Genomic DNA, 26,250 nt, shown 5'->3' on the forward strand with positions numbered 1-26,250 from the left:
TCTCCACTCTGTCGGGGGCTCTACTTGTATAAGCGTTTAATAGAACAGTTTCTGTAGACACCTATGTGGAATCAGCTGCCGACGGTGTAAAAGGAGTGCGCTATTTCACGCTATAGTAGGATCTTGGGCCTCTGCACGGTTCTTTATACCTGGTGCCAACATTGACCTGTAAGGCTGAGTTCACATTTGAGTTATTTGGTCAGTTTTGGCCCCGTGACTGCCCAAATAAGTGAAGTGTGCAGTGATTCTAAGAGCGACGCCTGTCATCTGTATGTCATACTGAATGGCAGTATTGTTGTATTGTTTCACTACCACAGCAGACTCCCTATGCGTGTTACTGGAAGGCACAGTGTTCTACACCACTATAAAGGCTCTCTGCAGCCAGGAAATAGACGTTTTTTAACACGATTCGCCACAAATAAATTCGTATCGAACAAAATTTTTGGGGAAAATTTGGCAAACCGGCCGAATCTAATTTATAAGAAATTCTCTCATCTCTAGCATGAATAGCACGCTCGGCTCTGCTACATTTAGTATAGGGTGTATATTTAAGTAGCCGTTTTAATAGTTTTTAACAAGCTTCCTGGAAAGGCGTAAAAATTCCCTTAAAATCCTAATTAAATGAAGATTTTATGACCTATTATTTTTTTTCTGCCGAGTAGGTCGTAAAGAAATGACAGCTCCGGACACATCGGATCTGGAGAACTTACAATCTAACGTCTGACGATGGAGAATTAAATGACATCTCGTGTTACTGTGTCCCGACACCCGGACCCTCGGGACCTCTGCACAAACATGAAGCAAATTGATCTTTCTAACATTTAAATTGATATTGATCCCTAGCGCAAGTATCAGAATAATCAGCGGCGTCACAATGCGCACATTGTTGGATACACATTAACGGCCATAAAGTCTGCAGTTACCGAAACGCAAACTCACGGAGGATCGCCCGGATCTTCTTTCTAGGTTATCAGAGTCCATCATTCCTCGCTGACACAGAAACTAAAACGGTGCTTTCCGTAATAAATACCGTGGGGCAAGGTTATTGGCACTGTCATAGGGACACACATTACATTTAAAGGGAGTTTACACCCAAAATATAAAATGATCCATATGTTAGTAAATCAGATGTTAGAGCAGCAACCAGAGTTTGATGACTAGATTTTATTTACTTAGGGAGATGTTGGCATTTCTATGCATACCCCTCCACCTTCCCGGATCCGGATTTCAGTGGCTGTCCTGCAGTCCGGTTTGCCACCTTTCCCAACAAAAAATACTGGGCAAATTAAGCCACAACCCAAAGGGGGTGTGGTTGTGGGGGTGTGGCTTAACACTGGGTGTGACGTCGCTGTTATACTGTGGCTCCCCAGGAATATTAAATCCCCCATTAGCGCCCCCAGTAATAGTAATGCCCCCATTAGTGTCCCCTCAGTAATAGTATTGCCCCCATTAGTGTGCCCCAGTAAGAGTAATGGCCCTATTAGTGCGCCCCAGAATGAATAATGCCCCCTATTAGTGCCCCCCAGTAAGGATAATGCCCGCATTAGTGACCCCCAGTTAAAGTAATGTGGCCCTCATCCCCCCGGGACCTGTCACTCTGGGCCGGCTCACTGACTGTAGAGTGTTGTGTGAGAGTCCAGCAACTTTCCTGGGCCTAGTAACGGAGACCGGGTGAGAGGGGAGGTGATAGGAAAGGAGCGCAGAAGAAGAGCCGGGGACAGGAGGAGCGCAGGCCCGCGGCTCGTCTCATTGTTATCCGGCCTGATCTAGGAGTGAGAGAAGCTCAGTCCCGGCGCGGACGCCATGCTGTGGGGCGAGGGTTTGCTGCTCTCCTTCAGCAGCGTCTTCGTGCTCCTGACCACCCGCAGCCCCCAGCTCTCCGGCTTCCAATCCATCCTGACCGGTGGCTTCGTCCTCTTCAGGTTGAAGCCGATCCCGAAGTGCCGGCCGCTCACAGCTTGCCGCCGCTCACTCACCGCCAGGCTGTCAGGACCGTGAGCGAGCAAGTCAGACAGTCTGCACTGCAGTTTGAAATGAATCCTGTGCCTGGGTCTGAGAAAGGCTTGTACCCGGACACAGGATTACAAACCCGAACTGTCCGGGTCATTCCCGTACGGGTGGCAACCCTACTACCTGCAGTCCTGAGATGGGTATGTCTCAATTTGAAATGTATCTGCGTCCTCAGGATGCAGATACGGTTGAATGCAATGGTGGAAAATACATTTTGTGTGGGGGCACGACGGGGCATAAATACTGTGTGGGGGCCCTATAGGGGCAGAATAACTGTGTGGGGGCCCTATGGGGGAATACTGTGTAGGGGCATTAAGATGGTTGAGTGTGTACAGACAGATTTTGGGCAGAGTTAGAGGCATGGCTTAGTGTACAAAAAATATGCCGCAGTGAGCTTTTCAAAAGTTGGGAGGTATGTTTTTACGTGTTTACATGCGGCACTGTGTAATGCTTAAAGAGTCACTGTTCTTTCACACAATTGGAGAACGGTGTAACTAGCAAATTTCTAAATCCCTTAATTTACAAAATCTGCCTCCATTCACCTGAAAAAATAACCTGTAAAGTCAAGGCCACTAGGCGTCCACGTCCACCTAATTTGCAGTCCAGGCAAGAGCCGACTCTAGAAACAGAGACATAGAAGATGGTTCACAGGAAATGGGGGCGTGTCAGAGCTAGCTGAACTCCTGAACCTGATAGAACTGCTTCTGAAGAGCAGAGAAGCTCCTGTGTGTCTTTAAGCCTGATCTACTCCTCCATATCAGCTTACTGAGCCCCTAGAAGAAAACAAACGCAGTGGGAAGTAAGGGAAGGGAGGTCACTGCATACACTACTGGCTGATTCCATACAAGGGAGACATCCCCTGCTCATGAGAGAAATGCATCTAGCTGTGCAAGTAAAACAAAATGATATGGCTGAGGAACACATTAGCGAAGCCCAAAACAGACCTACTCCCTCACAGTTGTGATTCTACAATGAAGCACAGCCATTGTGCATTTTTTTTTTTTTATTCAAGTAAGCTTATAAGGGGGTTGTCTCACTTCAGCAAATGACATTTATCATGTAGAGAAAGTTAATTCAAGGCACTTACTAATGTATTGTGATTTTCCATATTGTAGGAAAAAGCTCCAGCCTCTCTGGTGGCTGGGAAGGAGGAGAGCACATAGTCCAGCACTTTTTCAATAGTGTGCAACCACGACCACCAATGCTGGTCATAATCATGGAGATGAGCAGTGTATAATGTGATAGAAAAATTAATCTGGTCAACAAAGGAGGCAATATGGATAATTACAAAACATTAGTAAGTGCCTTGTATTAACTTTCTACATAACAAATGCCTTTTGTTGAAAGGAGACAACCTCCAAGTTTGGCGGTGCTGCAGGGAAGCTGAACACTAACTCACTACAGATTACAGCTGATCATTGGGGGTCTTAACAAGGGGACATTTTGTGATCAGCTTTTTACAAGAGACCATTCTAACAAGTAGAGACCTGCACACAAATGGTTATAGTTATCTGATTTGCTAAATTGTATATGTCTGGCTACACACAGCCTCCACTAGAGGGAGCTAGCAATTATAGAGCTAGTATCGAACTGCTTCATAAATCTGGATGGTGTGAGCTCCACCTAGTGGCCACTATAATCCACCTAGTGGCCACTGTAATCCCTCCCACCACAGGTCTAATATTAGTCACCTGGCTGCCTCTATGGCCTGATTGCTACTGAACTTAGAAGGTAGATAGCCGGGGTGTTCACAACATGAATTCTCAAATTCAGCCATCTGAATCCATAGTGAATGCGAACCATGTAGTGAATGCCGATCAAAGGTGGAGCTCCCCTTTAATATCACTTCTGATGGGAATTTCTCTTTACATCTAACATCCGCTCAGCTCTTTTACTCTGATGACGATAAATAATTAACACCGTGTTATTTCTGTGCATCACATAAACTGTCAGCTAAGTTGGTTTTCTCGCAGCGGGCAACTTTTGCGAGCAGAAAACTTGTCTGCAACGATTAATACTTAAAAAAAAATAATTCTGATGACAAAAGTCTGAAGACAAAGACACAAGAGGCTGATGCCACGTTTTGCATTACCACCAAGGAGATGATGACAAGTCCTATGGAGTCTGTGACAGCTCTTTGTGTTTTCCCGTGTATTTCGCCACGTGCATTTGTTAGCGGATTTCACGTGCATTTTTAGCAAGGAATATTTTATTTTGGAATCTCTGCCACAATACACACAGAAACCATCAACCGTCCTATGGATTTCTATGGGAATGACACGCTGCAAGTCATGTGGAGCGTAATTTCCCGCATGCAGATACGAAATCCATACTGGGGGAAAAAAGGGAAATTACGGAAAGTGACAGCAGATAGCCACATTGCATGGCCACGTAACCTGCACGGTCAGGAAACGTGCACTAGGTGCAAACGAGATGGTTTTCATTTAATGACCAAAGGTGCGGCACTAAATCACAAAGTATATCAGAACATTACGTTTGAAGATGTGATCACGGGGGTGGCTATTTAAAAAATTGCTTTGGCGATTGTGAAAAAACTTCCTACATTGAGGCTCTTTTTTTCCTGTGGTTTGTAGATGGGGTAGATTCCTGCCGACATATATGAACCCATCACATTTCAGTATTCCTGCACATTTTACTCATCGTCCTGTATGCCTCAGAAAGTGACCCTCTGCCTTAAAATGCGCTACATATAAAAATGACTCCACCATAGTGAGTGGTTTTCTTCCTTTATTCATCACATGCGTAAATTCCCAGAGAGGAGTGCACTCTTCCTGTCTCTCTCTGTTTTTCTGCATCAGTAGTACTGACAGCAATACCGGTCTATGCTACTGGCTGTCAGTGAGCTACCTCTTCATACAGTAAATGTCAACTGAGAAAATTTAACAAATTCATTATGTCTTGCGGCTCTCTGTCTTTTTGTGTGTGTTTTGCTGTGTTATTTTTCAAGCCTGCTAAGCTTATTAACAAATGCATATTGTAACAGTATATCAAATGAATGAAAGACTGTAACTACTATAATACTTCCCCTACGTACAAGAATATAACTACTATAATACTTCCCCTACGTAAAAGAATATAACTACTATAATACTTCCCCTACGTAAAAGAATATAACTACTATAATACTGCCTCCTATGTACAGGAATATAACTACTATAATACTGCTCCTATGTACAAGAATATAACTACTATAATACTGTTCCTATGTACAAGAATATAACTACTATAATACTACTCCTATGTACAAGAATATAACTACTATAATACTGCCTCCTATGTGCAAGAATATAACTACTATAATACTGCTCCTATGTGCAAGAATATAACTACTATAATACTGCCTCCTATGTACAAGAATATAACTTCTATAATACTGCCTCCTATGTACAAGAATATAACTACTATAATACTGCTCCTATGTACAAGAATATAGCTACTATAATACTGCTCCTATGTACAAGAATATAACTACTATAATACTGCTCCTATGTACAAGAATATAACTACTATAATACTGCCTCCTATGTACAAGAATATAACTACTATAATACTGCTCTTATGTACAAGAATATAACTACTATAATACTGCTCCTATGTACAAGAATATACCTACTATAATACTGCCTCCTATGTACAAGAATATACCTACTATAATACTGCCTCCTATGTACAAGAATATAACCACTATAATACTGCCCCTATGTACAAGAATATAACTAACATAAGACTGCTCCCTATGTACAATTATATAACTACTATAATACTGCTCCTATGTACAAGAATATAACTTCTATAATACTGCCTCCTATGTACAAGAATATAACTACTATAATACTGCTCCTATGTACAAGAATATAGCTACTATAATACTGCTCCTATGTACAAGAATATAGCTACTATAATACTGCTCCTATGTACAAGAATATAACTACTATAATACTGCCCCTATGTACAAGAATATAACTACTATAATACTGCTCCTATGTACAAGAATATAACTACTATAATACTGCTCCTATGTACAAGAATATAACTACTATAATACTGCTCCTATGTACAAGAATATAACTACTATAATACTGCTCCTATGTACAAGAATATAACTACTATAATACTGCTCCTATGTACAAGAATATAACTACTATAATACTGCCTCCTATGTACAAGAATATAACTACTATAATACTGCCTCCTATGTACAAGAATATAACTACTATAATACTGCTCCTATGTACAATAATATAACTACTATAATACTGCCTCCTATGTACAAGAATATAACTACTATAATACTGTTTCTATGTACAAGAATATAACTACTATAATACTGCTCCTATGTACAAGAATATAACTACTATAATACTGCCTCCTATGTACAAGAGTATAACTACTATAATACTGCTCCTATGTACAAGAATATAACTACTATAATACTGCTCCTATGTACAAGAATATAACTACTATAATACTTCCTCCTATGTACAAGAATATAACTACTATAATACTGCCTCCTATGTACAAGAATATATCTACTATAATACTGCTCCTATGTACAAGAATATAGCTACTATAATACTGCTCCTATGTACAAGAATATAGCTACTATAATACTGCTCCTATGTACAAGAATATAACTACTATAATACTGCCCCTATGTACAAGAATATAACTACTATAATACTGCCTCCTATGTACAAGAATATAACTACTATAATACTGCCTCCTATGTACAAGAATATAGCTAGTATAATACCGCCGCTATGGACAAGAATATAACTACTATAATACTGCTCCTATGTACAGGAATATAACTACTATAATACTGCTCCTATGTACAAGAATATAACTACTATAATACTGCCCCCATGTACAAGAATATAGCTAGTATAATACCGCCGCTATGGACAAGAATATAACTACTATAATACTGCTCCTATGTACAAGAATATAACTACTATAATACTGCCTCCTATGTACAAGAATAGAACTACTATAATACTGCCTCCTATGTACAAGAATAGAACTACTATAATACTGCCTCCTATGTACAAGAATATAACTACTATAATACTGCTCCTATGTACAAGAATAGAACTACTATAATACTGCCTCCTATGTACAAGAATAGAACTACTATAATACTGCCTCCTATGTACAAGAATATAACTACTATAATACTGCCTCCTATGTACAAGAATATAACTACTATAATACTGCTCCTATGTACAAGAATATAACTACTATAATACTGCCTCCTATGTACAAGAATAGAACTACTATAATACTGCCTCCTATGTACAAGAATATAACTACTATAATACTGCTCCTATGTACAAGAATAGAACTACTATAATACTGCTCCTATGTACAAGTAAACCATTATCAGTCCCTGACTCGTCCTCCTCCTTGCAGAAGCTGTATATTGGATGTTACAGCAATAGCAGTTTTTTTTTAAGAATTTGTCAGACGGAGAAATCTCAAGGACCTGTATTTATAGGAGATTTTAGTAAATCTCTTTAAACATATTCTCCCGTCGTGCTCTCAGGTCACAGACAGATGGAAAATGATCTTTTTTAGTATTAAAACCTGCATAACGTATGAGGAGAAGTCATAAATCTGTGTTAAAAGCATAAATGCGTCCCATATTTTTCCATTGAAGCGATGACCTGAGGAGCGGGGACATTAGGCACGTCGCTCACATCATTATTAGTGTAAAATAATGAATTCCTTCCTACTCTTTACATGTAGGCAGAATCGGAGAGATTCATTCCATTAGACATAGGTCAGAGCTGGGAACGTCCCCTCCGAACTGGGAGAGCGGCTCCGGGTTCTGCTTTACTGCAGGTGTAATCATCATTTCATAAAGGAAAATTAAAGCTACATAAAAATCCATATCTACTTATACTAATGGGCGATCATCTCATATAGAAGCGGGGAAATTATATTCCTGTTATATATTGTCTGCGTTCAGTCACCTCTAATGGGAGTAGTAGTCCAATATGTGGAATTAGCAAAAGGCATTGTCCTGAGCTGCAAACCTCAGGTCCCATAGGACCAAGACATGTCAAGGGAGACAACAGGTGTAGGACCAACAAGGGCATGATGATGGGGAGGGGGTATTTTCAAAGGGATGTAGACAAAAATCATATGGCTCAATAGCAAAACTCAGAATTGGCCCTTTATTTGCCACCTATTGGAGGTGGCCCCTATGAGTCAAGATCCGACTTTCCAACAAGCATTGGGGTTTGACAAGGGAATATAGCCTGGCCAGATATCCATCTGTCCTTCATCAGTGCGAAGCCAGGATTCTGGCTGGTTTAGTGAGTGAGATGCCTTCTTAACCACTTCAGCCCCGCTAGGTGAAACCCCCTTCATGACCAGAGCACTTTTTACACTTCGGCACTACACTCCTTTCACCGTTTATCGCTCGGTCATGCAACTTACCACCCAAATGAATTTTACCTCCTTTTCTTCTCACTAATGGAGCTTTCATTTGGTGGTATTTCATTGCTGCTGACATTTTTACTTTTTTTGTTATTAATCAAAATGTAACGATTTTTTTGCAAAAAAATGACATTTTTCACTTTCAGCTGTAAAATTTTGCAAAAAAAACGACATCCATATATAAATTTTTCGCCAAATTATTGTTCTACATGTCTTTGATAAAAAAAAAATGTTTGGGCAAAAAAAAAAAATGGTTTGGGTAAAAGTTATAGCATTTACAAACTATGGTACAAAAATGTGAATTTCCGCTTTTTGAAACAGCTCTGACTTTCTGAGCACCTGTCATGATTCCTGAGGTTCTACAATGCCCAGACAGTAGAAAACCCACACAAATGACCCCATTTCGGAAAGTAGACACCCTAAGGTATTCGCTGATGGGCATAGTGAGTTCATAGAACTTTTTATTTTTTGTCACAAGTTAGCGGAAAATGATGATGATTTTTATTTTTTTATTTTTTCTTGCAAAGTCTCATATTCCACTAACTTGCGACAAAAAATAAAAAATTCTAGGAACTCGCCATGCCCCTTACGGAATACCTTGGGGTGTCTTCTTTCCAAAATGGGGTCACTTGTGGGGTAGTTATACTGCCCTGGCAATTTAGGGGCCCAAATGTGTGAGAAGAACTTTGCAATCAAAATGTGTAAAAAATGACCGGTGAAATCCAAAAGGTGCACTTTGGAATATGTGCCCCTTTGCCCACCTTGGCAGCAAAAAAGTGTCACACATCTGGTATCGCCGTACTCAGGAGAAGTTGGGGAATGTGTTTTGGGGTGTCATTTTACATATACCCATGCTGGGTGAGAAAAATATCTTGGTCAAATGCCAACTTTGTATAAAAAAATTGGAAAAGTTGTCTTTTGCCAAGATATTTCTCTCATCCAGCATGGGTATATGTAAAATGACACCCCAAAACACATTCCCCAACTTCTCCTGAGTACGGCGATACCACATGTGTGACACTTTTTTGCAGCCTAGATGCGCAAAGGGGCCCAAATTCCTTTTAGGAGGGCATTTTTAGACATTTGGATCCCAGACTTCTTCTCACACTTTCGGGCCCCTAAAAAGCCAGGGCAGTATAAATACCCCACATGTGACCCCACTTTGGAAAGAAGACACCCCAAGGTATTCAATGAGGGGCCTGGCGAGTTCCTAGAAATTTTTTATTTTTTGCATAAGTTAGCGGAAATTGATTTTTTGGTTTTTTTTCTCACAAAGTCTCACTTTCCGCTAACTTAGGACAAAAATTTCAATCTTTCATGGACTCAATATGCCCCTCAGCGAATACCTTGGGGTGTCTTCTTTCCGAAATGGGTTCACATGTGGGGTATTTATACTGCCCTGGCTTTTTAGGGGCCCTAAAGCGTGAGAAGAAGTCTGGAATATAAATGTCTAAAAATGTTTACGCATTTGGATTCCGTGAGGGGTATGGTGCGTCCATGTGAGATTTTATTTTTTGACACAAGTTAGTAGAATATGAGACTTAGTAAGAAAAAACAAAAACAAACAAAAAATTTCCGCTAACTTGGGCCAAAAAAAATGTCTGAATGGAGCCTTACAGGGGGGGGGGGGGGGTGATCAATGACAGGGGGGTGATCAATGACAGGGGGGTAATCACCCATATAGACTCCCGGATCACCCCCCTGTCACTGATCACCCCCCCTGTAAGGATCCATTCAGACATCCGCATGATTTTTTACGGATCCATGGATACATGGATCGGATCCACAAAACACATGCGGACGTCTGAATGGAGCCTTACAGGGGGGTTATCAATGACAGGGGGTGATCAATGACAGGGGGTGATCAGGGAGTGTATATGGGTGATCACCCGCCTGTCATTGATCACCCCCCTGTAAGGCTCCATTTAGACGTCCGTATGCGTTTTGCGGATCCGATCCATGTATCCGTGGATCCGTAAAAATCATACGGACGTCTGAACGGAGCCTGACAGGGGGGTGATCAATGACAGGGCGGTGATCAATGACAGGGGGGTGATCAGGGAGTTTATATGGGGTGATCATGGGTGATCAGGGGTTTATAAGGGGTTAATAAGTGACGGGGGGGGTGTAGTGTAGTGTAGTGTGGTGTTTGGTGCGACTGTACTGACCTACCTGAGTCCTCTGGTGGTCGATCCTAACAAAAGGGACCACCAGAGGACCAGGTAGGAGGTATATTAGACGCCGTTATGAAAACAGCGTCTAATATACCTGTTAGGGGTTAAAAAATTCGGATCTCCAGCCTGCCAGCGAGCGATCGCCGCTGGCAGGCTGGAGATCCACTCGCTTACCTTCCGTTCCTGTGAGCGCGCGCGCCTGTGTGCGCGCGTTCACAGGAAATCTCGCGTCTCGCGAGATGACGCATATATGCGTGACTGTGCGCAGGGCTGCCACCTCCGGACCGCACATCTGCGTTAGTGATCAAAAAAAAATTATTTTTTTGTCACTGCGGTGGGGCGGGTGTGGGCGAACACACGTGTGGGCGACCGATCAGGCCTGATCGGTCAAACACTGCGTTTTGGGTGGAGGGCGAACTAAAGTGACACTAGTACAGTTATAGATCTGACCGTGATCAGTTTTGATCACTTCCAGATACTATAAAAGTACAAATGCTGATTAGCGATACGCTAATCAGCGAATAACGGACTGCGGTGCGGTGGGCTGGGCGCTAACTGATCGCTAACTACCTAACCAAGGGACCTAAACTATACCTAAAACCTAACGGTCAATAACAGTGAAAAAAAAAAGTGACAGTTTGCACTGATCACTTTTTTCTTTTCACTTGTGATTGACAGGGGTGATCAAAGGGTTAATTGGGGTTCAGGGGGGGTGATCAGGGGCTCTAGTGTAGTGTTTGGTGTACTCACTGTGAAGCCTGCTCCTCTGCTGGATCCAACCGACGAAAAGAACCAGCAGAGGAGCAGGCAGCCATATAACAGATCATATTTACTAATATGATCTGCTATCTGGCACTTTGATTGGATTTTTTAAAAATCAGCAACCTGCCAGCCGTCTCGCGAGATGACGCGTATATGCGTGACTGTGCGCAGCGCTGCCACCTCCGGAACGCACATGTGCGTTAGGCGGTCCGGAGGTGGTTAAAAAGTCCAGTCCTGTATGGAGCCTTACTGGATCTGCCCCGCGGTATGGAGCCTTACTGGATCTGCCCCACGGTATGGAGCCTTACTGGATCTGCCCCGCGGTATGGAGCCTTACTGGATCTGCCCCGCGGTATGGAGCCTTACTGGATCTGCCCCGCGGTATGGAGCCTTACTGGATCTACTCCATGGTATGGAGCCTTACTGGATCTACTCCATGGTATTGTCACGGCTGAGGATGGGGGAAACCCTCAGCCGTGCGATGCCAGATGATGTTATGGCTGCTCGGCCAGGACAACAGGATTAGGGAGCAGGTCACCTCCTACAGCGTCCCTAACCTGACCCTAACTCCTACCTGCATGGGCCGACCTTAAAGGTAGGAGGACTCATGCGCAGGAACCTAGGAGCCCTGACTTACCCTCCGTCCGGTCCCTAGCTAGGAGTCAGGGTAAGACAACCTACTCCTCCTAGGCATGGAGGAGCAGGAGTCTCAATGGCCAAGCTGCTGGAAAAGGGGGAACATAAACAGCTCTATGGATATGGCAGGTGAACAAGGAGTTCCACCTACCTGCCACAGCCTTGCTGACTGGATCCCTGTGCTGGCAAGGTGAAGATCACAACGCATCCACACACAGGGACCCAGATCCATAGCTGCACAAAATCACAAGGAAACATCAAATAGACATCACACATAACTGGACATAAACTTAAATGTGACATAATGGTTATGACCACACGGGTGGCTCTCACTGGCAGGTGGAAAACACAGGAGGCTGCTCCAGCAAAGCATGGCTGAAGCAACCTCCAGACCTGTGCTAACAGTGAGGCTATATAGGCCAAGAAGCCACACCCCACAGTCGGACACACCCAGTGACACACACACACTGGGAAGGGAGTTAACCCTTCCAGCACCAGAGAAGGGAAACACACATTAAAGGGAAAGTGTCCAACTCACTAACACACACGCAACGACATGGGTGGCACTCATGTCCTGGGAGTCAGCCCGAAGGCCGGGACACTGCCACCACATGTACAACAACGACCAAACGTTGCCACGGACAACCACAGTGCAGGAAAGGTGTCAGTGCACACCACACATAAAACCAAGTGTACACGTACACACACACCTAACAGAAAGGTTGCTAGGTGCAACCGCATGCCATGCAGCAAGCTGCCCAGCACCGCTCAGGCTGCTCTGCAGAAACCAGCTCATACAACAGGTTGCCCGCGGCAACCACAAGTGAGACCACACACCAGCGGCCCTCATCTGTGATTGAACACCAAAAACAAACCGCAGGCAACCGCATGCGGTTGAGGAGTCACGGTCATGGCCATGGCCGTGACAGGTATGGAGCCTTACTGGATCTACTCCATGGTATGGAGCCTTACTGGATCCCATTCTGAACTTTAGCAAGAGAGACTTGTCCATTTTCTACAGCTGGCCTGATTACCAACACTATTCGCTGGCCAAACACCCTACACCACCTGCCTTGCACCTGAACCGAACCCACAACATGAGGAGCACCACAACAACCACAAGGCAGGAGCCCCAACATCAGGGAGTGCCCCGATGGAAGAAAAGCTGTGCTCTGCCTATCCTTAGGGATCATCCGTGTGAGGATTTCTACTGTTATTTATGTATATAGTTTTTGCAGCCACTACCACTCCTATCCTCCACTCTGCTTTTCCTGGGCTTGCGGGAAAGATAAGAAGCGAACCCTGTGTAGTCTGATTCTGCAGTCAAACTCCCTTCTGTCTGCCCACTTTTCTAGTTACCCTCCTAATGACTGCTAGAAGGAAGTGGGGACAGATGGGAATACACATGACTAGAGGATCAGACTACACAGGGCTTGTCTGTAGTCTGTAACCATGGAAACACACTAGTCTGCATAGGAACTGTATACACAAAATGGTAAGATATTTGTTATGAAGACTACTTGCAGTTTTTGGTTGAAAAGGTGCACTTAGCCATTAAAGTGCGATCTTTCCTGGGTCTTTCAATCACATTAGAGGCCATGTTCCTGAGATAGGAGCAGGTCCCAGAGGTGGAGCGTCCTATTGATATGTCCTAAATGTGCTGATGGAACAACCCCTTTAGCACTCAGGAATTCTGATAGAAGGCACTTTTTTAGCATAGGATAATAGCTACAAATAACACACTCAGCCCAGCTACATCTGTATTTTTGAATTGCACAGAACGGAACAAACCCAGCAGAATCTATTAACTTAAAAAAAAAAAAAAGTGTCAGAGACAGCCGAGTAAAATGTGCGAAAGCGGTAAGCAGCTGGATGTGCCTTTACGCCGCGAAATGAAAGCGCGTCCTTCAGAGCCTCTTTCCTTCCGTCCACCTCAAATTTTTTGGGGGGGTCCCCGCTGTACAAGCACGGGCTCCGGTGTCACAATCCGCAGACGCCTTCAATTCTAATCAGAGAACTGCTGCTGGAAGTGTCTTCATCCAACATCAGCTTAATGTTCCAAATCGCATCATTTACGAAGACGGGAATCCGTCCAGCGATGGAGTAAATAACCATTGTTAGTAACAATGCCCAAAAGAAAAGCATTAAAATGTCACGCAAACCCATCCATTAGTCGCTGACCAGTAAACCTGAACCAACATCTTTGTTTTGTTCCTTATGCCACTCTGTAAATTACCCTCGTACTGATGAAATGTCACAACCACCATCTGATACAATTCACCTAAATGAACAATCATATCAATAACAGAACGTTATAGAGAAACATTCCTGTATACGGAAAGCAATAAAGAAGAGCCCACCTACCCAATATAATATACAACATATACTGAACACTAGGGGGCGTCATTCTGTGTAGACTATGACTTGTCTATACCTACAGGGCAGAATTGCGCCCACTTAAAGGGGTGTTCCTATTAGGGGCAAATAGTGGGGGTCTACTCGCTAGGACCCCCCAGAGTATGAGAATGGCGGTCCTCTGTTCCCTGTTTGAACAGAGCCATGGTAGAGTAGGCACAGATCGATTCAAAGTCTATGGGACTGGTAGTCCCATAGACTTTGATGAATGGAATGGTAATGCACATGCTCGATGAATGAAGCGGTAGTGTGCATGCACAATGTAGGGAATTAGGGGTGTAGCTATTGGGGTGCAGAGGTAGCAGTCGCTATCAAGCCCAGGAGCCTGAGGGGGCCTAAAGACCCTTAGTCCACATAAGCCAACATTGGTATTCTAGAAAGTGCATGCCAGTCAAGTTACACCTCTAATAGAGGGAAGGGGTTAGGTCAAGAATTTGGCATGGAGGTGGGGGGTGCCATTTCAATTTTTGCCTCAGGCAGCATAAAGGCTCTGTGCTTTCTGCCCACAAAACTCTGAAAGCTGAACTCTTGTATCAGGGCCTATAAACCTTTAGCTATGCCCCTGAATGGAATGGTAGTGGGCATGCTCGATGAATGGAATGGTAGTGGGCATGCTCGATGAATGGAATGGTAGTGGGCATGCTCGATGAATGGAATGGTAGTGGGCATGCTCGATGAATGGAATGGTAGTGGGCATGCTCGATGAATGGAATGGTAGTGGGCATGCTCGATGAATGGAATGGTAGTGGGCATGCTCGATGAATGGAATGGTAGTGGGCATGCTCGATGAATGGAATGGTAGTGGGCATGCTCGATGAATAGAATGGTAGTGGGCATGCTCGATGAATAGAATGGTAGTGGGCATGCTCGATGAATGGAATGGTAGTGGGCATGCTCGATGAATAGAATGGTAGTGGGCATGCTCGATGAATAGAATGGTAGTGGGCATGCTCGATGAATAGAATGGTAGTGGGCATGCTCGATGAATAGAATGGTAGTGGGCATGCTCGATAAATGGAATGAAAGTGTGCATGCTCGATGAATGGAATGGTAGTGGGCATGCTCGATGAATAGGATGGTAGTGGGCATGTTTGATCAGCTGCTTTATTCACAGAGCATAGGACCCCGTTCTCATGATCAGTGGGAGTCCCAGCACTTCCCCTGTGCAGCGGATAGGGGATACCTTCTTCCTATATCTACAGTATTGTGTTGTCCTTATGAGGGTCTCTGTTGGTATGTACTGTATCCAAAGGCGTGCATACATGACTCCTCTGGGGGGGGAGAACCATTCTTGGCAAGTTTTGTCCTGGGTGGTGATAACTTGCACAGGGATGTGTGATGTATACCTCTGATGGATGGATATGCCACAATATAGGCTCAAGCTCGCCAGTTAGCTCTACATCGGCCTAACCCATTGTATTTCAGTGGGTTCAGCCAACCCCCTATAGTAAGTTGTATTGTGGTGATGTCGAGAGAGATGAGGATCAGGCATGTTGGATTTCATCCTTATGTTCTCAGGGAGATGAGCGCCTTTCTTCCCTCATCCCATTCAGTGCGTATGCATACTCAGCTGAGCCAAGGATGCATATGTATGGGAGGATATTGGCAGTTATCTCATGTATATGGCCAGCATTGCAATCATGCATCTTCCATAGACTCACATGTTAAAATAATGACATACTGTGCTGTACATGTTTTATTGTGGGATGCCTCTGCAAGATGAGGGCTCTCACGTAATGTGAACCGAGGCTTAGGGGTTTGGGGAAGTCAAGTCAATTTTAATCTCTGCTATCAATTCAAGGCAAATTTTTATTGCTATAGGTGAAACTTGAAAAATCTGTAGGAACCCCCTACCATGTGCCATGTATAACACTGGTATCCGCAGAGGGGCTGCAGTACGACACCCGCCGGCATGGTGGCGCAGTATTGGGACTTGAAATCTGACACAGTTCCGTCTCCCAGTGGCAGCAGATCATTAGGGACAAGCGGCATCCTTCTTCTTCCAACGCTGCTCGCATGATTTTTTAGGACAGCCAAATCTCAGACCTCGTCTACATTTTCACTGTGTAGCTATTTGCAAACAACTGTGCGGTGAATGAATTGTTTCCGTGACTCCGGCGACTGCCATTTACATGCACAATTTTAGACGCTGCGGGAACTTCAATGACATTTTCCTGCAGGTTAGAGCATATTTTGACCAATCAAATAGGTTTTCATTATGGTTTGTTCGTACATGGAAAGACTATCTCCAAAAATGCGTATTGGCCACAAATAGCGTTCTAGCTTAAGGCGTACCAATAGATTTCTTAAAGTGACGATCTACCATTGAATTCTGTGCGGATTTATTTTTATAACTATTATTATAGCGTCCAAAGCGCTATTTGACTGATAAAGACTTCCAAACCCCTGCAAGGACACGGCGGTAAATCATCCATTTCCACTAGGGGGAGCTAAGGTGCTTACTGCTTTTTAGGTGCAGAGCGATGCTACCCTTAAGGCCCCATTCACACGTCTGCAATTTCATTCCGCATTTTGCGGAACCATTAATTTCTATTTTCCACATTTCCGTTCCCACAAAAAATAGAACATGTCCTATTCTTGTCTGCAATTGCCGCGTCCATGTTTTGCGGATCCGCAAAACACGCTACCGACATGTGAATGGAGCTTAAGAAGAAAGAGTACTATGTATGCATGAGAAGCAGGTCCAGAGAGGTAATGTAACTGGTTGTCTTTGCAACCGAATAGATTAATAGGCACATTTCTGGGTCAAGTATCTGATATCCAGTAGTTAGTCACCTACTCAGGTTCCAGTGCTGCCTGTGCCCGAATACATTGTCTACAACTAGATCTGTTAGCAGGATCTAAGATCCTCAAAATGCGGCCCTCCAGCTGTTGCAAAACTACACTATTCAGTTTGAGGATGCCTGATCTAAGACTACAGGAATACAGATTATGGAGTACCATTAGGTTTTCAGATTCTAAGAGGTGGGATATGCATCGCCCACATTTTTTTAAACATACATCCACCATTTACATATGTCTTGCCTCCAAACACGGCTAACCTACTGATTCCCAATTACAAGTAGTGCATATATACTTCTGCACACCCTAAAATTATAAAGACTCCAGACCAAACCCTACTAAAAACAGAACTCAAACTAAGAACAGCTCCCAAAATAACCCCAGGATGCAAACTAAATTGCATCCTCAGACCAGACCCCAGAATTAATAAAAGGCCCAAAATAAATACCTCAGAGCCTATAATAAAGACAGACCCAAAAAGTTACTCCAGACCATACACCCTAAATAAATGCAAACCCCAGACCAGACCTAAATAAATAAGTACCCCCAAATAAATACATACCTCAGTTTAGACCCCAGAATATAAACCCTTGAGTTAAAGGGGTTCTCCAGAAATACCTTCTAATCTGTACTTAGTAATAACCTATGGAAGGAAGGAAGATGTTCTACAAAGTACTCGCCCATCCCTTGCTCCGCCACCGCTCCCATCCCTGCTGCACGTACACAGCCCGCTGGCTCGTCCGACCAGGTCCTGAATGTGGCCACTTCTTTTCCTGTTCAGCGGTGCTGCTTCTATGCAGCTGAGCAAAAAAAAGGAGCCGCCACATCTGGTCGGAGCACAGGTGGAAGAGCCCACGGCAGGGAGGGCAGCGGAGCGAGGGACGAGTAAGTACTACACAAAAAACCTTCCTTCCACGGGTTATTACTAACTACAGATTAGAAGAAATAACTGGAGAACCCATTTAGTACAGACACTAGATAAGACCCCAAAATAAACATACCCCCAAAATAACACCCCAGACCCACTAAATGAGGACAGGCCCTCTAAATAAAAACAGACCCTATAGATAAATAAAAAACCCAAACCGGACCCTCCCTAGATAAATACAGACCCCATACATTTACACAGAACAGGCCACGTTCTCCTCCTCCTGGCCTGAGGACCAACATAGTGACATATGGGGTCATTTATCAAACTGGTGTAAAGAAGAAATGGCTTAGTGGCCCATAGCAACCAATCAGATTCCACCTTTCATTTTTGACAGCTCCTTTGGAAAATGAAAGGTGGAATCTGATTGGTTGCTATGGGCAACTAGGCCAGTTCTACTTTACACCAGTTTGATAAATGACCGCAATAGTTTATAAGGCTGAGAAAATACATCTGTCCATCCAGTTCGGCCTGTCATCCTGCAAGTTGATCCAGAGGAAGGTGAAAAAAAAACTGAGGTAGAAGCCAATTTTCCCCACTTAAGGGGAAAATAATTCCTTCCCGACTCCAATCAGGCAATCAGAATAACTCCCTGGATCAACGATCCCTCTCTAGTAGCTATAGCCTGTAATATTATTACGCTCCAGAAATACATCCAGGCCCCTCTTGTAGTGTTGATCGCGAATATTCAAATTTTTATCGTGAATATCGACACTTTGAGAATTCGCGAAGATGTAGAATATAGTGCTATATATACGTAATCGCGAATATTCTAGATTTTTTTTTCCATCACTAACCTCCCTTCTTGCTTGTGGGCCAATGAGAAGGCTGCAATATTTTTTGTCAGAGCTTAGCAACATCCCTAGCAACCAATAGGAAAGCTGCCTCCCCCTTACTATATAAGAACCTCCCCAGCAGCCATTTTCTGCAGTATTTTGCAGTTCTCAGAGAGAGAGAGAGAGAGAGAGAGAGAGCAGTGACATTGCTGTGCTCTGTGCTTTCATCTGGATCCTATTCCTTATCCAATTACATTAGATAGTTCATTAGCTCCTATATATAATACAGATAGTGGGAGATGGTCAGTGTAGGTTAGATAGTGATATAGTGTAGCTGATAGGTTCCAGTGCAGGGTGTTAGGTAGTGTGATAGGGATTATAGTTTCTCTGCTGTCCATACATACATGCTACAGACATAGTGCTGTGATGTCACAACAATACTTAGTGCACAATCAGTAATATCTACTCAGACCTGATAAAATGTAAAGTTGCATGTATTGTGCAAAAAATATGTACATCATTAGTGCGAAAATAATGAATTCTAAATTCTCAAATTTATTGCGAATATTATGCAAAAATTTGTGAAAATGAATATTGCCTATGCCGCCCATAACTACCCTCTTGATCTCTATTAGTGAATTCACCATGGAAGGACGGGCAGATAAAAAAATATATTTTTAAAAATTAAACATGGGATGTGGACTATAAAACACGTTTGGATGCTCTCCTTCGTTTCCTTAAGGTCACACTTGTCCTTATTATTGTCTAAGATAGGTCTGGACATTATTCTCTCTGTATTCACAGATATCATCTTTATCTATCGTCTGATTTCAACCAAAAAGAATCAGATTGCTGAAAAAAAATGAATTTTTCAGCTGATTTGGCAAGACGGACCTGGAAGCCAAACGCTTTCTGCTCTCCCATCCAACGCTCAGTGAAGGTCACTGCCCTTTATGTGATTTTTCCGGATTATAAATGTTGAGTTAACACAAGCAAATCCTCATCGCATGGGTCACACATAACACTGGCCCGACCTGCGATCTTTCCATTTCCCCAAATTATAGATGTCACTTCCCTCACTGGTAAAATTCACTTCCACATTAGCCTCTTGCTTCAAAATCACATGAGTACATAGAAGAAGGGGCTGCCATTGAACACCCCAATGTAGATGTACAGAAGCTCTGCCCGTCAACCACAGGTGGACCTGCCGCGACTGACAGCTGCACTCCTGGACTTATTATGGCTTCAAAGGGGTTACATTAACCTGATAATGAGTTTTGATTTGCATATTTGGTGCCTATGGTCCAAAGACTGGTGGTGGTGTATACTATAGCAGAAGGGCTTTTTGGCACCCCGAGACCAGGCCCCATGTGTGACAGCCTCCCCCATAGACTATGTGATCAGATGCTAATATACACATCAAGAGTCCAGTGCTCAGATATAAAGAGTCAATTGCAATGCAAAAGTAGTAGAAAACTGTCACACTTGCGGCAGATGCACAAAACAACACGTCACTTTGCAGTCTTTGGTGTTAATTCACACACAATGGAAAGTTGATATTGCACAAGTCACCTTGTTGGCAGTTCTGCCTCCAGTAGTCCACAGCAGGCTTTAGGGGGCCTGTTCCCCTTGTACATGGCTCTCTTCCCTCCAGTCCGCCACAAAACCTCAGATCCCAAAACAGAGACTCAGCTGCTGGGCCCAGCTGCCTATTTAAGGACAGCCAGGTGCTGCCAAAACCTGGACCAGCACTTAACTCCGGTCCGGTATTTGACCTCACCTGGCTGTAAATCAGCCGAGCAGCAGCTGCTGGGAGGAAAATACCTGCCTTCCCAGACAAAACCCCTCACTGTGTCACACATCCCATCCATATTCTATCACATAGACACTACTGCATGTAGGCCAGCCACTAACTTCAGTGCCACACACAGTATGCGATCTGTCTACTATAAAGCAATGACATCAGAGTGTCCTGACCCCAATGATGGGGGCTGCTGCAGACTGTTGTAGACGGGTGCCATGCTGTACTAAAGCTGTCAGCCGCTGCCATGCATCTTGTTGCCCTGGTCATAGTGCAAGGACAGGGCTAGCTCCATTGTCAGCCACACTGCCTGGATACAAATGCATGTTTATGCTACAGTATTTTATTTTTTTATTTTTATTTCAGTGCCATATTGCACTCAGTTTTAGATACGTCATGCCCTCGGTTCTCGGGCTCGACCTCAGGTCTCTAGGCAGCTCCAGGTTAGAGCACTTTTCTGCTCTTAGCATTAATGGATATGTCAATTGGACAAAGTGCATTTCAGTGTTACCGCATACCTTCCATTTACACATAAATAGCTACAATGTAACACCAGGCAATAGAAAACACAGAGACGAGATGATGGCATCAGAGCAGCAGTTATGGCCCTATAATGGGAAGCCTACAAGTATATCAAACGCCCCCAAATGTTTGGAAGAGAAGGAAAGAGGGGAAAAAGAAGAGATGAAATAATAAAGTAGGACATGCACTATTTTTTTTGCTGAAGGGAAACACGAACAACGGACGCGGAACACAAACAGATGAACTATCAGCATTTTTTTGCTGACCCATTGAAATGAATGGGTCCCTCCCCATACTATCCGCAAAAAAAAAATGGAACGGAGGCCAAGAAAAACAACTGTCGTGTGCATGAGGCCTAAAAGAAAGAGAAAATGACAAAGAAAAAGGAAGGAAGGAAGAGAGAAAGGAAGGAAGAGAGAAGGGAAAAGAGAAGGGGGAAGAGAGAAAGGAAGGAAGGAAAGAAGGAAGGAAAGAAGGGAGGGGAAAAAATGGAGAAAGGTGGAAGGAGGGGAAAATAGAGATAGAGGGAGAAGAAATTTACTCCTGTCACCATGAACTGAAGCCCAGAATGTGGCATCTTCTTAGGTTTGCCAAGTGTTGACACCAGCTCTGATAATTGTAATAGTATTATAAAAAAAATGTAGAAGAGTCCCCGGGATAATAATGGACGGACAATACGTGCCACCAGAGGTCCTGGCCTCGGTGGAGTAAGAACTGGATCATTGCAGTTACAGCGGCGAATGCTGCTGGCGCAGTGTGTCCAGGCCGGTTCTTACTGGGAACAGGTAAAGAGCAGGGTGGGTGCCTGTTCCCCACGGCCCGCCCAGGTTTTTGGTAGAGCTGGGCCTTTGAAGAACCCAGCCTGCTAAAGATGGGGGGTGGGGTGTGTCTTGCTGTGCTGGAGATTTTGACAGACACAGTTGGTGCTGGTCAAGGAGAGACTGGGTGAAGCACAAACTGAGGGATAGCCCTGGGACCTGTGGTGCCACTAGCCGAAGGGCTTCCGGCCTCAGGGAGACAAAGGCAGTAGCCTAGAAGCCTGCAGGACCAGTGTGGTCTGTACAGAAACAAGGTGACTCCAACCTGCTGTTTGTTTGCTATGGAAGGACTTTTTGTTCTATGCTCTATGTGGATATGCCCCTGTGTGGTCTGTACATTGCCTGTTATGCCTTTGGTGTGAATAAAGTCACGGTGTATCACAAGGACTGTCTGTGATTGCCTCAATACTGCCGCTGCTACTGTAGCCTACCATGAGCACGTCCCCACAAGAAATATTACAAGAAAACACTGATTGGGGTGGGGGACGAGGTTAGCACCTCCAATATCTACCAAAAAAGACAAAGCAGCTGTAGAATCTTCTTTGAAAACTTTTTGACGGATTTACCGATATGGTCACAGGGACAATTCCCAGATTTATGTAAAACGGTCAGTGATTGTAGTAATGTCTGGGGCATAATAACTAAGGGACGCTCACATGGCATCTTTTAAGTGAAGATTTAGCGCCAGTGACTGCAATTTATGGCCAGGACTATGCTACGAAAGGACATGTCCTTTTTGGGCACAGTCGTGATTATAAACCGTGGGCGCATGCACAGCAGTCCCCTTCCATTGAGAATAATGGGAGGCCAATTCTGTATGGTCACCCGGCGCTTTTTGTGACAAATTCTGACTGCAAATGCTGCTGTGTGAACTGCCCCTTACAATGTCTCTGATAAAACAGGTAAAAAGTCTGCCCCAGGTCTGTGGATTCCAAACTCAAAAATGGAAATATCAAAAATCCTACAGTAAATACAACTGATTACTACGTGCAACTCACTTAGTGTAAGGCCAGAGTCCGGTGTCCCGATGCAGTTTTGGAAGCCAAAACAAGGAGTGAATTATAAAAAAAAAAAAAAAAGAGAAGAAACAATATCTGGCCTTAAAGGGGTTTTCTGAGACTTTAATACTGATGACCTATCCCATCAGTATCTGATCGGTGTGGGGTCCAACACCCGGGGCCCCGCGCGATCAGCTGGTAGAGAAGGCAGCAGCATTCACAGTAGCGCTGCGGCCTTCTCTCAGCTTTTCATCTGTCACATGGGCCACATAGAAGTGAAGCTGAGCGCGATACCAAGCACGGCCGCTATACAATGTACGGCGCTGTGCTTGGCAAATGCGGAGGCTGTCCCTTCTCAAACAGTTGATTGACGGGGGTCCCAGGTGTCAGACCCCCCATAGCGGTGAGCTATCCTGAGGATAGGTCATCAGTTATTAAGTCTTAGAAAACCCTTTTAATACTTTCTCTCCTTTTATGATCCACACCCGATTTTGGCTTTCAAAACCACATCAGGAAACAAGACCATGTGGCTGTACCTTAGGGCGGCAGATTATGTTGCAGAAATTTCTGCAACCGGAAATACGTTCCATTCATCTGGAGTGTGGAGTTTGCAGAAATCCATTTGCTTCTCGCCCAAAAAAACATGAATGGAACTGATTTTCAGTTGCAGAAATTTCTGCAACAAAATCTGCTCGGTGTGAAGGTGCCCTAACCATAATGAATGACAATCACATGTAGGATTACACATTTTTGCATGAATTACCAAAAAGTAGAGATTTGCATTCCCTCCCTAGTTTCTGTACCGAAAGCTGTCAAAGCGAATAACAAGTGTGGGTGGTCCCTGGGGGTCACCGAAGAGAGGGAGGTGGGGAAAGTCAAATAATAGAGGGCGGCATAAAACGACATCGCCGGGAAGCTCCCTGTTGCTTTTTTTGCGCCGCTCTCTGTCTAGGAGATTAAGCTGCTTCTGTAATGCTGAGATTTAATGCCGCATTTGCCTCTCAGTTAAAGGCCACTGGCTCCGGTAAACATGAGATCTTAATGTGGCGGCACAGATGCCTGGGTTGGCACCACCGACTTGTGCTGCCAGTGAGAAGAATACAGCAACACCAGCTGTAAAACCTGGAGCTGATCGGCCAGGACAAGTTTCTCCGCATGTCAAATACCAAATCAATATTGTTATACAGCGCCCATTCAGGCAGCAGTGCCCCCCCCCCCCCCCCCCATCCACCTCAAAAGTGCCAGCGAGGGTCATTAATCACTATGAGAGCAGCACATAAAGATGCTGCCTGGCAGACTGCCAGCCTGGGATAAGTATATCTCCTCCTTTACCTTGTGGTCTGAGACGCTGATGTACCCCTCCAGAACAGGGCTCGGGGTGTACTCCTTGGTGCTGATCCTGCTCTCCTTCCTGATGGCTGCCGATGAAGGTGGGGGGCTCTGTTCTTTCACGCTGCCCATATTGCTGTACATGATCACCAGACTGGTACACATGGTGCTGAGTGCTAGCAATACTGCCAGCCCATGGCGCTGTAGACAGAAGAAGCACTGTTAGCATCTATGACATACAGGCTATTGCTAAATGCATGACCGCCGGGCATCTATAGGGCACGGGATAAACTGGCACACGGCTTCCATATATGTCCCATTGCTTAATTTAACCCCCTTTTCTTTTCTTTTTTTCACTGATCTGATGCTCCAACCTGTGGACCCCAACTGTGCAACTTTGTCTCTGCTATGCAGCCCCTCCTTGGCAGCGGGCGACTCCGATAATCTCGGGTCCTTTAGTGTATGGTGTTCGAGGGGGCACCCACTATGTCGTAGCTCTTTGGTGCTAATGCAAAAAAATAAGGTTGCAGGGACCTCCAATATGTAAGTATCTATACCGCACCCCTTCACGAATTAGGGCAGACCCTAGCACCCCAGTACATTGACAGTGCTCTGCAGTTGAGGACCCCAGGTTTGTAATTTTAATGACGGCCATTATTGAGACCTCAACTCTCCTGTGCGCCGCCCCCCCCCCCCCACACACACTTTGTAAGGACCCCAGTTAAAGTTCTATTGCAAAGTTATCTTATATTCTGGTGCATGATCGGTCGACTAGCAGGTACCCCCCCCCCCCCACCTCCTGTCCCCTCTAAGGACCGCACTACTCTCACATCTCAAGTTTTAGACGGAGAGTCTAAACCTGAACCCCAGCCGAGTATGTCAGGCGGCTTATGGGTCTCCAGCTGTTGTTGAACTACAACCACCAACATGTCTTCATGGGTTTTACCTGGGAGATCTTGCCGACACTCCTGGCAGGTAAACAAAGCTAATCCCTATATACCCCACGGTAAGTGGTACCCCCGCTGCACCCATAATGCCAACACAAGGTGTCTTCGGAAAGTTTTACCAATGAAGCTGCTGAGCCGAGACCACTGCCCACCCCCCACCTTTATGGGTAGCACCCATCACCCCAAATAGGATCAGAGAATTAATTGCAATAATTGACTTACCAGCAGTGTCTTCATCTTGTGCCTTGTACCAGGAGACCAGGCGTCCTCAGCTACTGGAGGTAACCGGCAATGTGGTCCTATCTGCTGCTTCCATTGTGTGGATCCTGTGACATCTCTTTTAGGAGAGGGGGGAGGCAGGGAGAGGCAATTGGGGGGGTGGGGGCAGGGACAGGCAGGGCAAGGGGGGCACAGCGGGCACAGCAGCCTTCTTGAGCCTGAGCTGCTGTTGCAGAGATTACAGACAGGATTTAAACTGGACCCTCTTGCTCTGTCTGATCTATACAACTGCTGCCAGCCTGAGCCTGCTGGGTCCTAATGCCGACTGTTTTTTTTTTCTCTTGCAAAATGCAAGGCTGTAATAAAGGCATATTAAAGCTGGAGGCTGGCAGCGTACGCTGACTGGCTGCTGAGAGTTGTAGTTTGTAAAACGTCTGTATAAAGAAAGTATCCTCCCCTCTGAACCAAGAGGATGGGACATATTTAGTTATTTATTAAATGTATTTATTTGTTTAATTATATGCGAATTCATTTTTTTGTTGTTGTTATTTTTATTCCACTCTATAGCCAACAATTTATCGGTTCTCCTTTACACACAATTATTATTTTAGCGTTTTTAAAAGCTTGACAAAAACATTCTGGCAATTT

General features: G+C 44.4%; 1 protein-coding gene across 1 annotated transcript in view; it reads right to left on the reverse strand.

Moving 5' to 3' along the window:
- The window catches only part of ST6GALNAC5 (ST6 N-acetylgalactosaminide alpha-2,6-sialyltransferase 5), a 92,566-nt gene extending 66,802 nt beyond the window's left edge, over positions 1–25,764 (reverse strand). The window contains exons 1-2 of the mRNA XM_044301695.1: positions 25,606–25,764; positions 24,440–24,637 (exon numbers count right to left, since the gene is read on the reverse strand). Of these exons, the coding sequence (XP_044157630.1) occupies positions 24,440–24,637; positions 25,606–25,620 (213 nt within the window). The 5' untranslated portion in view covers positions 25,621–25,764. The remainder of the gene's footprint in view (positions 1–24,439; positions 24,638–25,605) is intronic.
- Between the last annotated feature and the right edge of the window lie 486 nt (positions 25,765–26,250).

Source organism: Bufo gargarizans, chromosome 7 (assembly GCF_014858855.1).
Source record: "Bufo gargarizans isolate SCDJY-AF-19 chromosome 7, ASM1485885v1, whole genome shotgun sequence".
Lineage (NCBI taxonomy): Eukaryota > Metazoa > Chordata > Amphibia > Anura > Bufonidae > Bufo > Bufo gargarizans.